At 47.7% G+C, this 17,448-nt stretch overlaps 2 protein-coding genes across 2 annotated transcripts; one reads left to right on the forward strand and one right to left on the reverse strand.

Moving 5' to 3' along the window:
- Positions 1-4,808: 4,808 nt before the first annotated feature.
- On the forward strand, positions 4,809-7,678 carry LOC101757333 (polygalacturonase At1g48100). Its single transcript, XM_022827223.1, has 6 exons — positions 4,809-6,087; positions 6,210-6,377; positions 6,476-6,520; positions 6,614-6,821; positions 6,903-6,984; positions 7,066-7,678. Exons 1-6 carry the CDS (start codon positions 4,864-4,866, stop codon positions 7,586-7,588), a joined length of 2,250 nt encoding a protein of 749 aa, XP_022682958.1. The 5' UTR covers positions 4,809-4,863; the 3' UTR covers positions 7,589-7,678.
- A 5,043-nt stretch (positions 7,679-12,721) lies between these two features.
- Positions 12,722-17,178, reverse strand: LOC101761776 (solute carrier family 25 member 44). The gene is made up of 6 exons (XM_004968617.4): positions 16,844-17,178; positions 15,364-15,745; positions 14,641-14,837; positions 14,409-14,550; positions 13,207-13,363; positions 12,722-13,120 (listed from the first exon to the last, which is right to left on the reverse strand). The coding sequence occupies exons 1-6, from the start codon at positions 16,924-16,926 to the stop codon at positions 13,095-13,097; spliced, it is 987 nt and encodes a 328-aa protein (XP_004968674.1). The 5' UTR covers positions 16,927-17,178; the 3' UTR covers positions 12,722-13,094.
- Between the last annotated feature and the right edge of the window lie 270 nt (positions 17,179-17,448).

The following is a 17,448-nucleotide window of genomic DNA, read 5'->3' on the forward strand; positions in this document are numbered from 1 at the left end:
AGTTAGCTGCCACTTCATTGGCTATCCGAAAAAATCAAAAGGTTTTCGTTTCTACTGTCCAGACAGATATACAAAGTTTGTAGAAACGAGACACGCTATTTTCTTAGAGGATGAGATGGTGAGGGGGAGCATGGTGTCTCGAGAGATTGATCTTGAGGAGAAGCGGGTGTATGCACCTAATCCGATGATTCAGGAACCATTCTTCTCACTACCTGTTGTTCCCGCACCGATAGTTCCTGAGGTTGTGGTGCAAGCACCCGCTACAGTCCCTGATATTGTGGTGCAGGCACCTGCTGTGATTCCACCCGTGAAAACGATGAGTGAAGTTTTGGAACCTGTCCTTCAGGAGCCAATTGAACCCATCATCACACACGAGGAAGAGTTGCAGCAGCCACCTCTGGATGACGTGCCACAAGCAGAGGCACAGAATGTGCCTGAAAGTGAGGGGCCTAGAAGGTCTCAAAGAGTCAGAAGATCAGCTATTTCTGATGACTATAAAGTTTATAATACAGAAGAAGTTCATATAGGAGGTGATCCCACTTCATATGAGGAAGCCATGAAAAGTGTTCACTCATCAAAGTGGCTGGAGGCCATGGAAGATGAGATGAAATCGATGAGTTCCAACAAAGTTTGGGAACTTGAAGAAATTCCTAAATGAGCCAAAACAGTAGGCTGTAAATGGGTCTACAAGACTAAACATGACTCCAAAGGGAATATAGAAAGGTATAAAGCGAGACTTGTGGCAAAAGGCTTTACACAAAGAGAAGGAATAGATTACAATGAGACTTTTTCTCCTATCTCATGTAAAGACTCCTTCAGAATCATAATGGCACTGGTTGCACATTTTGACTTAGAGTTACATCAGATGGATGTAAAGACGGCATTTCTAAATGGGGATTTAGAAGAAAATGTCTACATGAAACAACCCAAGGGTTTTATCATGGAAGGCAAAGAGAATATGGGATGTCGTCTAAAGAAATCCATTTACGGATTAAAGCAAGCCTCTAGACAGTGGTATCTAAAGTTTAATGATATAATCAAGAAATTTGGGTTTCAAGAGAATATAGAGGACAATTGTGTCTATGCAAAGTTCAAAAATGGGAAATACATTTTCCTAATTCTATATGTGGATGATATCTTACTTGCGAGCAGTGATATCAGTCTACTGCAAGAGACAAAGAAGTTTTTGTCCTCAAACTTCGATATGAAGGATCTCGGTGAAGCATCATATGTTTTGGGCATAGAAATTCACCGAGATAGAAAGAATGGGGTTCTTGGATTATCGCAAAGGGCATATTTAGAAAAGATTCTAAAGAAGTATAATATGCATGCGAGTAAGGCCACACCTGCTCCCATAGTCAAGGGCGACAGTTTTGGGAATTTTCAATGTCCCAGGAACCAGTACGAGATCGATCAAATGAAAGCGGTTCCATATGCTTCAGCTGTCGGAAGCTTACAGTATGCTCAAGTGTGCACTCGCCCTGACTTAGCTTTTGTCACCAGGGTTCTTGGTAGATATCAAAGTAATCCAGGTGTAGAACACTGGAAGATGGTAAAGAAAGCATTGCGCTATGCGCAAGGCACAAAAGAACTCATGCTTACATATAAGAGATCTGATTCCCTAGAGATAAAAGGGTATTCAGATGCAGATTTTGCGGGAGACAAAGATGATAGAAAATCCACGTCTGGATACGTGTTCACTCTCGTAGGAGGAGCTATCTCGTGGAGAAGCTCAAAACAGAAAGTAACTGCGTCATCAATGATGCATGCAGAATTCATAGCATGTCATGAGGCCACGGGGCAGGCGATGTGGCTAAAGAAATTTATACCCGGATTGAGAGTGGTTGACTATATTCACAGACCACTAAAGATGTACTGCGACAATGAGCCAGCAGTATTCTATGCTCACAACAACAAATCAAGCAATGCTTCCAAAACCATTGAGATAAAGTTTTATGTTGTGAAAGACAGAATCCAGGATCGCACTATAAGTCTCGAGCATATAAGAACAAAAGATATGCTTGCGGATCCGCTCACGAAAGGCTTACCACCCAATGTGTTCAGAGAACACTTAGCCGGCATGGGTTTAAGGGAAAGCCTATGATTCCTGGATTGTAAAAGGCCCAAAAGAAACAGAATTGTTTCAAAATAGAGAGGTGTGTTGTAGCTGTTGATTCTATCGGCGATTAAGCTGTGACGATGAGGCATGCTCTACATATTAATCTACGATGAAACGAATAAAAGCAAAAAGTGTAAAGTTAAAAGTAAATGATGAGATCAAGGGGGAGAATGTTAGATTGATCTCCTCCCCAATGGGCCCAAAGGCCCATCGGGACCCTGATCCGCGCCCTGATCGGGGGCACCCACCCTAGCATTGCGTGGTGGACCCCTGTCGCGCTGCGCTATATAAACAGGGTGGGGGCCACGGCTCGGCTCACGAGGTTCGCCGCAGCCAGCCGCCCCACCGACACACCTACCGATCTAGGTCTTGCGTAGTAGCGGCGGGAAGCACCACCGCCACCTCGCCGGCGACTCGACTCGGCACTACGTGTCGCTGCCTTGCGCAGACTTCCCCACGCGAACGTGAGATGGCCAGCAACTCTGCTGCTACCACCCCTAGGGGTGAAGGTAATCCTATCTCTCTCTCGCTCTCGCTCTCGGTACACACCAGAAACACCAAGTTCTTCATGATGATTATGATCCCGACTAGATATGCATCTAGAGATCCTAGGCACGCATCTAACACAAACCAGTTTGGAAAAAAAAACAGAGAGTAAAAAGAAAAGAAGAAACCGCAAGATCACATATAATTTCGAGTCGGCAACTGCCGGCTTTGCCAATTAAGTTTAATTTAGTATGGAGACTGATGAGATTTATTATCTGAACAAGTACTACGAAACCGCATACATCAAGTCTCTCTGAAACTGCCCGTGACGCTCACCAACAAAAGCATTCAGAGACAAGGAGCCGACTAGCTCTGAGCATTGCCGGCTGTTTTCAGTTTGCTTGCTTGAACTGGGATTCTCTCATTTTTTTCCCATTTTCAATTTTTCATACTGAACTACAATACTTTTGTGGTTGTGTGAGCTACAATGTCCGGGTCTAAATTACTGCTACATTGGCCGGTTAACAGGGACGTACAGGAGATACGAAAGATCAAAAAGCATGCAGGTGTTAATCTTTAAAAGAAGTAATGTAGATGAACACTTGGAAACCCTTAGCTGCTTGCTAGCTTATGGCTTGTACAATAATTTTCAACCCCTTTAATCTGCAGTACAGGCCGCTGATCAATCAAAAAAGCGATTGGGATTCACGGGTGGCCTCGCTCGCACATCATCTCAGCTCAGAATGATGAGCGATCACACACAGTACTCTTAAATAAGCAAAGTTAATGGACATTTCTGGTTCGTCTGCTGTCTAATGTGTCAGTGACTTATTCTCTTGCTTTCAGGCAAGCGTACTGTCCCGTGTCTGCATCTGCTAAAGGAGGCGGATGGATGGCCATGGCCGGCACGGGGGCATGTATCGCTAGATCCTCACATGCATGCACATAGGCTGCACCGGCCCTATCCTTTTCCTTGGGGTTTCCTGCTCTGCATGTTTATTATTGTTATCAACAAAAAAGAACTACAGTACTACTAGCAAGAATAAACCTACCTGCAGGTGTTTCGATTCAGTATTTGCAAACCAAAAAATAGAAGAACCACAAAAACGTAGAGGAAGAATTATTAGATGTCGACATGATTACAAATAAATTTGAAGCAAAATGAAGTAGAAGAGACGAACTCATTGGAATTTGCAACCAATTTCTTATATTCTTCTTCATCTAACGAATCTAGTATCTAAATTCTTGAGGGAATTCAGAGCGCATATTTGTCCCCACCGTATGGCCATCTCGTGAAGAACTAGAAGCTTCCTTTGAGCGTATACCCGTGCACTGAATTTCTTGGCAGCAGTAAACTAATCGCTACCAAGCCATTCGTTTCGATGCGACAGTCGCGGTGAGTCAAAAGAATACAGTGATGCTTGAGATTTTGAGACTCATGTGAAGTGACATAATCCAAGCTAACAATCATAAGGTATTCATATCATATATACAGACGAAATTAACCGTTCACCGAGGCTTTAAACAGCAGGTTGGCACTAGATATATATTCATATATGGTAAGATTCGAGCTGTAGCTCGTAGCAGGCAAAGCTACTATAGCATCTAGCATGTCCTTCGTTTGGTGCACAAATGGGCGTGTAGCAATCCACTTGCGATGCTAAAGCCACAGCAAAGAATGCGACCGGGAACGATGAGGCCATCTTTTCAGCAGACCCTAAACCTTTCTCTAACTTCTACCGCTACCACACCTAACGCCATCTTGCTTTCCACGTCACGTCGAGGAGAGAGATTCCCGCCATCTCCAGCTCCGACTTCTCCTGCGGCTTCACCTGAAGCCCTACCAAACAGTTTGGTAAAAAAATATAGCTCCACTCACGGAGTACTAAGAAATCGGAGCCGCTTTATATGGAGAAGCTAGAGAGAAAAAAAGTAGCTACTCCAGCTCTTCTCATTCTCATTTTAGAGGAGCCGGAACCCTGCAAAAGGCCTTGGAATCAGCTGGAGGCCGGATCGATCGGAGCTGCTGCTATTTCACATGATTGGTTCCATCATTGCAACCTGAAGTTCTCACCTCACATACGTGCTAAAGACCATATCCAAGTACACTGGTCCGTGTACTGTACACCCTACTGCAGCTCAAGTATATATAGCGTCTTCGATCGATCTTTTCCCTCAACCAAGCACCGTACCATAGCTTAGCCAAAAAGCTCAGAGGTTAGAGCCCTACTACCTGATATACGCTGCCATTATTTGCAATGCCGTCGCCGTCGACGAGACCGCTGGTGACAAGCACGCGACCGCAGTGGCGTCGTCCGGTGCCGCCATTGGTGACGACGGTGCTCATTTCCATATTGGTGCTCCTCTCAGTGTTGTGCCTTCCTGTCGCCGCGGACGCGAGCCGAGCGCTGCACTACCACCGTAAGCACCGGAGGCACCACAGGCGCCACCGCGCGTCGGAGAACAGCAGCCACATCTCCGTGCCCCCGGCCGCGCTTCCTCCCGGCGTCGACGGCGATTCTCCGGCCGAGCCTCCGAGTCTGCCTCCGGATGCTGGCGACGACGCGCCGGTGCCTCGCCCTCGACGCCACAAGCGGTGCTACTCGCCATCGCGTCCTCCTCCTTCAGTAGCACCGGCGCCTGCTCCAGCCAAGCCACCGCCGGCATTCTCCTCAGCAAAACCCCCGTCAGCAGAGCGGGCTAAGGCGCCGACTCATTCTCATGCCAAGCCGCCGTCGTTGCCGCCGGCCAAGCCACCTAATTTCTCCTTGGCCAAGCCACCGTCGCCTTCGCCAGCCAAAGCACCATCTCGTTCTCATGCTAAACCACCGTCGTCGTTATCACCAGCAAGGCCACCGTCGCCCTCTCCCAGAAAGGCCCCGGCGCCTACGTTCTTTCCCTCCAAGCCACCGTCATTGCCACCGTCGCATGCCAAGCCGACACCCTGCACTCCGGCTAAGGCACCACTGGCCCAGCCACCGAGACTAGCCCCGGCCAGGCCACCAATGCCATCTCCAGCCCGGCCACCACCGTTCTCCCCGGCGAGTCCACCGGCACATCCTCCGGCCAAGCCATCAAAGAGAGCTCCTGCACAGACACCGCGACTCGCCCCGGCCAAGCCACCGACGCCGTCGCTGTCGCCGGCCCAGTCGCCGCGCCCTTCCCCGGCAAATCCGCCAGCAGCCTCTACGGTGCCAGCGAAGCCACCGGCGTTCCCTCCAGCCATGTCAAAGCCAATTCCGCCGCCGCCGCCTCCTGCCAAGAACAGCTCGTCAGCCTGCGCCAACGTGTTCGACGTGAGGGCGTTCGGCGCGTCGGGCAACGGCTCGAGCGACGACACGCGCGCGTTCCGCGCGGCATGGAAGGCGGCGTGCTCCTCCAACGCCTCCACGACGGCCACACTGCTGGTACCACCGGACGGCGTGTTCACCATCACCTCCACCATCTTCGCCGGGCCATGCAAGTCCGGGCTCATCTTCCAGGTAAACTCAGTTACCATTTTTAATGGGAAAATAGCATGAAGCCAACCCGGCCTAGTTTCACCCTTCCTTCTTCATTCAGTAAACGATTCCCCATTTTTAATCAATAAATGCCGCCGCTGCAGATCGATGGCGTGCTAATGCCGCCGGACGGGCCGGCGAGCTGGCCAGCGACGGACAGCCGGAGGCAGTGGATAGTCTTCTACAAGGCCGACGGCATGACGCTGGCGGGGAAGGGCACCATCGAGGGCAACGGCGAGGAGTGGTGGGACCTCCCGTGCAAACCTCACCGGGTACGTATACGTGGCTCGCGCTTTTCCCGCGTGGTCTGTCACCTCGAGAAGCAAGCATGTGTGACGTGTCATTATTCGTGTCTGTGTTCGTGGTTCAGGGCCCCAACGGATCGACGCTGCCCGGACCATGTGACAGCCCTGCGGTAAGCTCGCCAAAAACGACCACGTGGACTTGGATTTCGCTCTTTCTTTTTGTCGAATTCCCTGGCCTCACTCTGTTCGTGTGTATCTCGCAGCTGATACGATTCTTCCTGAGCAACGGCGTGACGGTGAGCGGCCTGCGGATCGAGAACAGCCCGCAGTTCCACCTCAAGTTCGACGACTGCGTGGGGGTGCTCGTCGACGGCCTTTTCGTCAGCTCGCCGGCGTTCAGCCCCAACACCGACGGCGTCCACGTCGAGAACACCACGGCCGTCCAGATCATCAACTCCAGGATCTACAACGGTATATACAGTGAAGCAGGATCCTATTTGCCAAATTGATGGTGACGACCTCTGACTTGAGTTCGATTACCTATCGCCGCAGGTGACGACTGCGTCTCCATCGGCGCCGGCTGCTCCGACGTCCACATCGAGAACATAACGTGCGGCCACGGCCATGGCATAAGGTAACTGCTCGTCGTTGTTCCTCTTTGGCCGTCGGTGGTGGCGTTTCTAGTGACGTGGCAGCTGGCTCTTGGTCCTCGCAGCATCGGCAGCCTGGGCGTACACAACACGCGCGCCTGCGTGTCCAACGTCACGGTCCGGAACGCGCGGATCCTCGACTCCGACAACGGCCTCCGGATCAAGACGTGGCAGGGCGGCGCCGGCGCCGTCTCCGGCGTCGAGTTCGATGGCGTGCGGGTGCAGAACGTCAAGAACTGCATCGTCATCGACCAATACTACTGCCTCGGCAGCGGGTGCGCCAACCAGACCTCCGCGGTGCGTGTCGCCGGCGTCGCGTACCGGGACATCCGGGGCACGTACAACCCGCGGGGCGGCGCGCCCATCCGCCTCGCGTGCAGCGACGCCGTCGCATGCACGGGCATCACCATGTCCGGCGTCGAGCTGCTGCCGGCCGGCAGCGGCGCCGGCGCCGGCGCGGGGGCGCGGCTTGCGGACCCCTACTGCTGGAACGCATACGGGTTGATGGAGACGCTCACGCTGCCGCCGGTGTACTGCTTGCAGGAAGGCCGCCCGGAGTCTCTCCAAGATCAGCTCACGAGTTGCTGAGACGACATGGTTTTCTATTCTCTAACATTTTTTTCCTTTCCTACCTGACACTTGATATTCTATACATGACAAATCGAAATACGTAAACAATGTGACCATTCCTCGATTGGCATGCTCTGTATTCTCAAGATGGATGCAGATGAGAACCACAATTTTGACATACATGAAGGGCGAAGAATGATCCTTTGGAGACTTGAGAAACTACCGTGCAACGTTGACAGACCTGTGGACGCCCATGGGCCATGGCTCTAGTCCGATGGATCGCTTCTTGCAGTTCTCACTTCACTCCTTGTGCACAGCTACTGAAATTTGAGTTGCAATGGATTCACTCCCTCACACTATAAAAAACGATTTGCAGGGTCGCTCCGTTATTTTCTAGGAGCGACGAAATTGCTACCCGTTCCTATAAAAGAAGTGGGCTACTATAGCAACCGATCCGCCCCCACCATTTTCAAGGGCAGGTCATCCCATCACCATTTCTAGGGGTAGGGGTAGGTGATGGTATCACCCGCTCCCGAAAATGATTTCTAGGGACGGGTGATGATATGACCCATCCTAGAAATGGTCTCGTGAAAATAAATTCAAAATTTTTTCATATGATCTTGGATGAAGACAAACTTTATATAAAAATTGTATAGCACGACAAGACCTAAAACTTTGTAGTTCAAAAATTTTCCATTTAAGATTGCTTAATACTTCAAAATACCATTATAAGTTCTCTAGTTTTAAAATCTAAATCATTTGAAGTTTCAAATGACTTCGATAAATTTATAATTTTTTCATAAAATCTAGGATGAATACAAACTTTATATCAAAGTTGTAGATTTATATTAGATCTAAAATTTTATCGTTGACAACTTTTTCATTTAAAATCGTTTAGTAGCTCAAAATATCATTCTAAACTCTCTAATTTTGAAATCTTGAATTTTAAATTTTTTAAACGAGCTCGGATATAAACAAGCTCTATATCTAAGTGGTAGTGCTTAACAAGATCTAAAACTTTGTAGTTTACAACCTTTTATTTGAGATCATTTGGTGGTCCAAAAAATCATTATAAGTACATAAAAGAAACAAGCGTACGTCCACATCAGCGATCCACACCTCCAAAACGGAACCCTCCCATTGGCTAACTCTTCTCACCACGTACCAGATTTATCCTCAATCCTCCACTCTCCACCGTCCATTCCTCTTTCTCTTTCCCTCTCCCCCCTCTCTCTCTCTCCCATAGGCAGGCAGAGGGGAAGGCAACTGGCACACTCGCGCCCGGCCCTAGTGGAGCGGCCCCCCTTGGCGCGGGTGTAACGGCCGTTATCACGCTAATTTGTGAACCGCAAGCGCATGGATCAGTTGTAGCTCTTCCCTCAGAGTACTCCCCCAAGGTTTATCCATCCGTGGAACTTATAGTACAAAATCTATTTTAACTAGCATTGTTAGTATGAACTTGGTGTTAATGGGTGATTCAGATCCAATCTACTAAACATGTACAGACAGATAACATATAGAGCAGAGATAACCAATCTAGAGCAACCTATACTATGCATATGTTGTAATTCTGAGCATGGTTAGCAAAGCAACACAGATATGATCTTAGTAAAAAACATCTTTAAATCTACACCTCTGGTCTGGCTCCCGAAAACCCCCACCTTACACAAGAAAGATCCCATCACGATCCTCTCTATCAGCGCAGGTAGATTAAGGGCACGATCAAAAGAACATGTTATACTCATCGGTAGATCAGGCATGCAAATCCGATCACCACGACCACAAGAACATCCTAAGCAATCTAACATCAATCATAGATTGAAAAGCAACCAAATCTGAAAGAGTATAAAACTATATAAGGAGATACTTAGATTGCTAAGAACAAGAATACATTTATTACTTCACCATGAATGAGACATCACAAGATCACCACCGGAATCCTACCTTGATCTTGATGACTCCTAGCTCCAGAAATCTGGTGTGGATCTTCCTCGCTGGGTGATCATGCCGGCAGAGACTTAGCTACGCTAATCCCTCGACAACTGCACGGCCCTCGACTCTCCGAAGTGGTGTCCCTCAAGCTCCTTCTGCAGCAGAGACTTAGCTACGCTAATCCCTCGACAACTGCACGACCCTCGGCTCTCCGAAGTGGTGTCCCTCAAGCTCCTTCTGCTTCTCTGCTGCTTCACGTCGAGTACGTTGTCTTGAATATCGGGCTCGGTGGATTTTCAGGGTATTTATAGTCTGGAGAGAGCGTAGTGAAAATTGGAAGGCGAGGGGACGAAGGGATCCCCTAGGCCGATCGGCCTGGACCTTCCTTTTGCCTACTCGCGTCCTGCTTTATTCCCAGGTCTTCTCGGGTGCTTTGGAGTCTTCTTTTCACTTGCATGTGGGACTGGCACGTCGATAACTTTGGAACGAGATTGATCTTTGATAACTTAATCTCAGCTTGATCCTCTTTGATCCTAAACCGATCATTGTTATATCTTTGCAGACTTAGCCCTTAAGTCATCTTGGATGATTGCTTGCCAAAAACTAGCTCGAGAGGGGACCAGGGGACCCTGGGCCGATCGCCCTAGGCCCCTATAGGCCGATCGGCCTAGGCCCTTCCTCGTCCCGTTGGCGTTCGTCTTCGTCTGGTTCGTTGCTTGTTTTAATTTATCCAAAAATTCTCCTTTAGGTCTAGTGAAAACAGAATATCCTCCAAAATATATTGCACATGTGAAAATAACCAGTTTATTAGGTGTGATCAATAGTTTAGGTATTAAGTTTGTGTCATTATTGAAGATAAGCAGGGGTAAAAGTGTGTTAATAACGAGTGTCAAGACCGGTGCGTCCCCGCTGCTGCACCTACCACGGGGTCAGTCGAGGACGTGTTCTGTGTGGACGATGATGCCTGGCCAAGGAGGAGCAAGGGATGCTCGGGGGCGCGAGGGTGCTGGCTCGGCCTCGGCGAAGCACCCCCTAGTGGTGCGGGTGGCTGGCGCCGCCCCGACGCCCGAATCCGACCCTAGCGGCGGGTGTGGCCGGGGTGGCTGAGCGTGCCCCCAGTGGCAGGGACACCGTCGGCCCCTGGTGGAGCGGCCTCCAAGCGGCAAGGCTAACCGGCGCGCCCCTGGCTCCTGGATCCGGCCCTAGCAGCAAGCGCAATCGGCTCCGTTCCGAGCAACGGGACGCAACCTCAACGGTTGGGACTATGTGGGTGGCCGGCTCGGGCCCAGTGGCGAGGCTGGCGGGGATGGCCGGTGCGGCCCCAGTGGCGGGGATGGCCGGCGCAGCACCAGCGGCAACGACGGTGCGGGCGGCCAGCTCGGCCCCAGCAGCGCAGGCGGCACGGCTGGCTAGCTCCAGCACCAGCGGCGACCTAGCTGTGATTTCTTTTTTTCTTCTTTTTTCTCTTCTTTTTCTTGTTTTTTAATCGGTTACTAGCGACGGGTCATCCCGTCACCCGCCCCTGAAAATGGTTTGCAGGAGCAGGTACCTTGCCCGCTCCAGCAAATAGCTATTTGTAGCTGCAAAAAGTAGGAGCAGGTAGTGCGCCAGCCATGTAAATTTCATTTCAACCACCCCTGAAAATACCCTCTTCTGATCTGATTCTGTCATTCAAGTACAGAACACCAGAATAAGTAAGATACACAAATAACGAACAATCTTGGTAGATTCCAAGTAGGGTGCAAGCAGCAGGACACCGACAACTGGAGAACTCGTCATTGAACGAAAAGGATGCTAATTTCATTGCCAAAATTTTGCTGAACCATTATACAGGTCCAGCCATAAGGAGCCCCATTAGCCAGAAGCACAGAACAAGCCTACGGGCCTATTTCAAAATTTGAAATTGAATGAATCTAATTAAATTTCATAAAAAGGGTGGTAACCGGGCAGTTCTGGAATTGCCGAATTTTTCGATGAAGTTCTGGATGAACCACATGCGAACATGACTCCTGTTTCAGGAAATGGGTGGCAGGGGACTGGATGAACCACATGACACCTGAGATAGGAGAACGTTTGGATGCGATTCTAGGGGAGATGTTTGAAGGGTCGGGGCTCACTTTTGCGTTGCTGTGGGAATAATAGGAAAAAGCTACTTGATGCAGTCAGTAATACAATGAACTGTGTACATCTCAGCCTTGATAATTATCTCAACAAGAAGATGCATATAGCCATATAGGTAGGCATTCAGGTGTGAGGCTACAGTTTCGCCTCAATAGATATTTTCTACTATATGAAGGCTAATATATGAATATAAGCTGTATGCAGTGCCACTATTTTCAAAAAAAAAAAGGGGACTGGGATTAGAGAGTATCTATCATGTTTGACATGTAATCGTCAGAAAATCAGAAGAATATGACAATCTGACACGTAACTGTTTTAGTTAATAGAAAAATGCAGAGACCAAAAATGCCTATCCTGATTGACAGGTGAACTAGATGTATAGCAAATACATGTCACAAACACCATCCTCATTTTAGTACTCCCTCCATCTATGATCTATGTTTATAAGGTATAATATGCTTGACACGGTCTTTCAAATAACACTTTGACCATTCATTTATCATATATTATATTATTTATGGTTCTAAACTTATAATCATTGTAGAGTATATTTGATTACGAATCCAACCATATAGAGTTTAAATTATAAAAATAAAAATTATTAGTCAAAAGATTGCAAAGTTTGAATCTTAATATGTACTTTATAAATAGAAAAAACAGAGCGACTATAGTATAATACAAATGCACGTTTAGTTAACAAGACAAGATACATGCCCATTATGGAAGCTAAGAATCTCATTTCCAATGCAATACGAAACCAAAGAAAGCATAAGTACCAATTCATTTTTAGTTTTATGACAGGATTTAAATTTGGATCTTTCCTTCAATACTCCCTTTTGGAAAACATTATGAATCTGAAAGCAAACTAAGAAAAAACTGGATCAGTTATCCAGCGGCCACCTCGGGCGCACCATAGCTCGCTGCCACCGCTCCTAGACAGGCGATGGATGTATAATGCGCACACAAGCCTTTTGCTTAACTGAGACCGTCACCCAAGCGCAGACACGATAAAATACACAAACAAGAAATAACGAACAGCCTTGGTTGATTCCAAGTAGGATGTAAGCAGCATGACACCGACGACTGGAGAACTCGTCATTCAACGAAAATGATGCTAAATTCGTTGCCAAAATTTTGCTGAATCATTAACAGGTACAGCCATAAGGTGCCCCATTAGCCAGAAAAAGCCTATGGGCTGTAGGCTGTTTCGATTACACCCTAGAGAGGCTGGCTACAACATCCTGAAAAGAGGGCCTTTAGCACAGATATATACATATCGCAAGTCTCATACAGAAGCATGTTATGCAACTAAGTGGTAAATCTGCATCCTACTCTATCATAATACTCGCCGACAGTTTCCGTGCAGCAAACACACTATATAGCCTGTATTGATAACGATGATCTTGAACTAACCACCTCAGTTGGGTGATCTTGAACTAACCACCTCAGTTGGGAAAGAAGTAAAGAAGAATTATTCGGACTTCACCGAGAGCCTCTCTGCAGATTTGGAATATGAAGAGAGTTAATAAAACTTTAGACTCAATATCTATTGGTAATGATTTTTTCCTTAAAAACTGCCTTACTTATGAGCTCATATGTCACGATCATTGATGTGCCCCAGAGAGACATGTTAAGAAACCTAGGTCCAAAACCTCTATAAAACCCCCTCCAGCCATCCTCGTCTAGCAGGAGCCTGGTAGTTTTCATAACAGATGGCCTGCCACTATAATTGTCCATAACCTGAAATCACATGCAGCTATTAGCACCCGATGATGCAATTAGTATTGCAATTCTCATAAGCATCATGGAAAACAGTTTCTTCTAGGACAATAGTTAGGTAGGTGCAACAATATTAAGTTTCAGGGCAAAAGGGCCTCTAGCTTAGTGGTTAGAGCACCTGAGCAGCACCAAGCAGGCCCAGGTTCAACTCCCCGTCGGAGTTCAATTAAACGGGTTTGGAATAAAAAAATTATACAAAAAATAGGTAGGGGCTTCCCCTGCTGACTTCGGTCAAAAAATATTAAGTTTCAGGTACACATCCTACCATAGCAAAGGTGCTACTTCAAAAATCCAACTCAAAGACAATCTGCATACCTAAGGTATGATATGAACATCTCAGTACTGTAGACATCATCCGCTAGCACAGGCAACAACTAAAATGTTGCAGTGCCAGACTTGTAATGTCATATTGATGTATAGGAGCACGGTAGCAAAACTGTGGCAGTTGCCTGGACAGAGGAACAATAAGCTAAAAACACGATCGAATTCACTCAGGTCAAGAGCTAAAAACACAATCACACAAGCTACCTAGAACAGCAGAGATTTTGTCCTTCTCCGTCCAAAATTTAGGTGCTAAAAGATATAGTTGTGATACTGTATGTTAAAGCTACCCATATTTCACGAGGCAGAAAATACAACAATGGATCTATCTTATGCCAACCAGGCCCTAGGTCCACAGACCTTCATCCTCTGTTGCACAATCATGTCTGCTAAAAAGGGGTTGCAAGCATAATTTTGCTACCTTCTATGATATGTGACTGAGAAATTATCAGGAAGAACCACGGCTAGGAAACCCCTGTGATCTTCTGACACTCAGAAAATGAATCAACCTCCTAGTCCAAAAAACTAGTCTAATAAAGAAGATTACAAACAGTTGGGATGCTAGGTTCAAAACACCAGAAAATAACATGCTATCAAAAGAAAACATGATGAATGTCACAGAAAAGAAAAGCGCACTCCGCAAAGATACATAACCACTTGTTCAGAAGAACAAATAAAAACTAACCTGAAGCCGTGTCTTGATGGTATCTACTGGCGTGGTGATAATTGATGAGCAAGCACCAGCAATTGTTCCTGCTGTCGCTTGGACAGCAACAAGTTCTGACTCAGATGGTTTTGTTTGCGAGTCATTTCCATAACCCAAGCTCCTATTTAAGATTGCAAGGATATCAATCAACCATGTCACTAATCCATTTGCGGATTCGAGGAACAATAAATGTTAGATAAAACAATCGCACCTCCAGATAGCGTGCTGAGCACCACCATATGCACTCCACCAAAGGGCAGAAGCTGGTGACTGGGTCAACATTGTGATTCCAAAACCTCGGTAAAGCCCCCGGATCCCTTCCATTCTGACAACCTTATTTATCACATCAAATGGGCCTCTATATGTTGCCATCCCTGGCAATCCTTGAACCATGAGCCTTTGGCAAATCTGAAAGTTCAGAGATATGAAAGAGCATTATGTAAATTAGATAGCAAAATAAGGATACCATGCAGAAAAATACTGTTACATATGCTTGTAGAGAGAAACTATAATACTGTCTAATAGAACGGATCTCAATGGGTGAACTACAATACTGTATCATAGAACGGATCTAATTGGACAAACTATAGTACCGCCCAATAGAACTTGATCTAAATGGACAAACATTAAACCTTAAAGCTGCCTGGAGAGAAAACATTAACAATTCATAGGGGTTCAAGCAATTGTAACATGCACAGCTTCACTAGAGAAATATTGCCCACTCAAAGGCAAGGTCTCAATCAACTGAGTTTCTGTGTTGATTGCAACTTTGATCAGATTTACATTGTTGTGCTTCCTTCTTTTGGAAGTAAATAATGTTTGCATACAAAAAACATGTTAACAGTGATGTTAGTTATTTGATTCAAAGGCACCAGCCACCAAGTACATCAGGTTGACTTATGAGCATATGGAGCTAGTAAGAAAGAATACTCACCACATCTAGAGGCACAAAATATGCACTTGAACAGATACTCGACACTAGGCCTGCCACACCATTTGCTACAGCAATTCTTGATGCCTCTGACATATCGAAACGTTCTGAGTATTTAAATGTCATTTGTTTGGAGACCTCCAGTGATGTTAGAGCTAATACTCGCCCAGGTAGAGCTCCAACTGCAGAGGTGCCAAAGCCTCTGAAAACACCAGGGATGCCATCACTTCTCAGTATCCTCCTAAAAACAGCAAATCCAGACATGTGTGCAAGCCCTCCTTCGGCAACCTGCATCCTAGTCTTCACAACAGCCGTTGGGTGCAGAGCACCTTGCTGGGCTGTAAACAGGATAGCTCCAATCACATGAAACCTTGTCTTGTCCAACCTTCAGTGTCATACAAAAAGAAAGCTATGTGAGTTCCAATAGTATGTGAACAAGGATAGTTCCTTTATAGAACTGATTATTGTTTTTTTCAATATAAATCACTGACCCTAACATCACAGATGAAACAAAAAAAAAAGAAAGAACCAAGCACTGTGAAAAATTATAATTTTCTTAAGGCACATGAAATTCATAAACCAACAATCAGATACACCCATTAGGTATATGAACTTCTACATATCAATAATTCCTACAAAAGTCTGTACATGTACAGCACACGTGCAAGATATGTGTATTCGCGTGCTGTACAGAAAACAAAGTGATCAGGATTATATGTGTAGAAATTCATTAACACCTAACGGGTGTAGATGAACTAGAGTTTATGGATGCATTTTTGTTTTCTTAGCGCCATGCTTAGTAATGTGCAGTGAGCCCCAGCAAATATCCCCATGCTAATCAATATGCATGTAGGACACAATTGAAAACATATACAAGCTATTGTAGGAATCCCTCTAAGGCCGGCGGTGAGCAGCCCCACCCCGGCAACCCCCGAACCCCTAACCCCGAAACCCTAACCTCGCCGGAATCTCGCCGGAGTTGGAGAAGAAAGGGGGATGGGGGTGAAGAAAAATTTGGGTGAGGAGGGGCTCTATTTCACTCGGGTGAGATTTAGCTTTCCCTTAAATTTTTCGTAACGCTGAGTAGAATCACTATCCTGAACTATTAGCAGCCATTCCGCACAGGGGAAGCTGACGGCAAATCATCTCTACTTGTTAACTGTATCTGAACAAAGCTTGCAGGTTACTGGAAAAGCTAATTTCGGTTCCCCGTCCAAATCCACCGCAACTATCTCGTGATCCTCCCCCTCGCCCCCAACCAAAATAAACACACAAAAAGGCTAGGGGGGGTAAAAGATCCAATGCGCCCGTGAATCAGGCTCCTCGAACCAACCCGCACCGGTTCCCCATTTCTCATCCTACCCCCGTGCCGCGTGCCGAAGATGAGAACATCTGAACATCTGCCCCGCACGCTAGAATAGGAACAAAAAGATTCCTCTTAAATTTCAACTCTGTAACCGGACAAGGGGTCTCCGGCGCGTACCTCTCCCAGTTGATGTTGGCCTCCGCGAGCGCGAGCCCCGCCGCGGACGCCTCCGAGGTATCCGCCGCCGCCGCCGCCGCCATGAGTACTATCACCACCACGCGCCTACACACAGGAGACGGGGCTCCGCGAGAGGAATGTAAGTAGAGGAGATGAGGTGGTTGGCCTTCCTCGCTGCCGTGCGCGTTTCTGGTGCGCTCCCCAAGCGATGTCGGCCGCCGATGCGGGCGAGCGAATATGCGCACGGGGAAAACAAGGCAGGGCACCGGCGCCGCGGCGGAGGAAGGAGGGAGGAGGAGGGGAGCGAGTTTTGTTTGGGTGCTCGAGTCATTAGGGGTTTGGAAGTTTCCAGCACGGTCAGGTTCGGGTCGGCACCCGCCGGGAGCGCCGCTGCCCGACTCCATTCGGCCGAGCTCGCCTCCCTGACCTGCGGGGCCGGGGCCGGCCGCGGGCCGAGGTGGGGCCGGGTGGAGCGTGTGGTGGGGGTGTTTCTCGATTTCCTGCTCGCGGGGAGCCGGGGGTGGTGTCGAGGCTGCCAGCGCGCCTCGGCGGGGGCACGTGTCAGGCGCCCATGAGCCTTGCTGTCCGCCTCGCCTCCGTGGGTC

The sequence above is a fragment of the Setaria italica genome, chromosome V (genome assembly GCF_000263155.2).
Source record: "Setaria italica strain Yugu1 chromosome V, Setaria_italica_v2.0, whole genome shotgun sequence".
Taxonomy (NCBI): domain Eukaryota; kingdom Viridiplantae; phylum Streptophyta; class Magnoliopsida; order Poales; family Poaceae; genus Setaria; species Setaria italica.

Coding starts and splice junctions, on each gene's coding strand:
- LOC101761776 (XM_004968617.4), bottom strand. CDS start 16,926: ATGGCGGCGGCGGCGGCGGCGGATACCTCGGAGGCGTCCGCGGCGGGG. Junction 15,746..16,843: donor GCCAACATCAACTGGGAGAG/GTACGCGCCGGA, acceptor ATGACACTGAAG/GTTGGACAAGACAAGGTTTC. Junction 13,364..14,408: donor CCATCAAGACACGGCTTCAG/GTTAGTTTTTAT, acceptor ATGTGATTTCAG/GTTATGGACAATTATAGTGG.
- LOC101757333 (XM_022827223.1), top strand. CDS start 4,864: ATGCCGTCGCCGTCGACGAGACCGCTGGTGACAAGCACGCGACCGCAG. Junction 6,378..6,475: donor TCCCGTGCAAACCTCACCGG/GTACGTATACGT, acceptor TTCGTGGTTCAG/GGCCCCAACGGATCGACGCT. Junction 6,521..6,613: donor GACCATGTGACAGCCCTGCG/GTAAGCTCGCCA, acceptor TGTATCTCGCAG/CTGATACGATTCTTCCTGAG.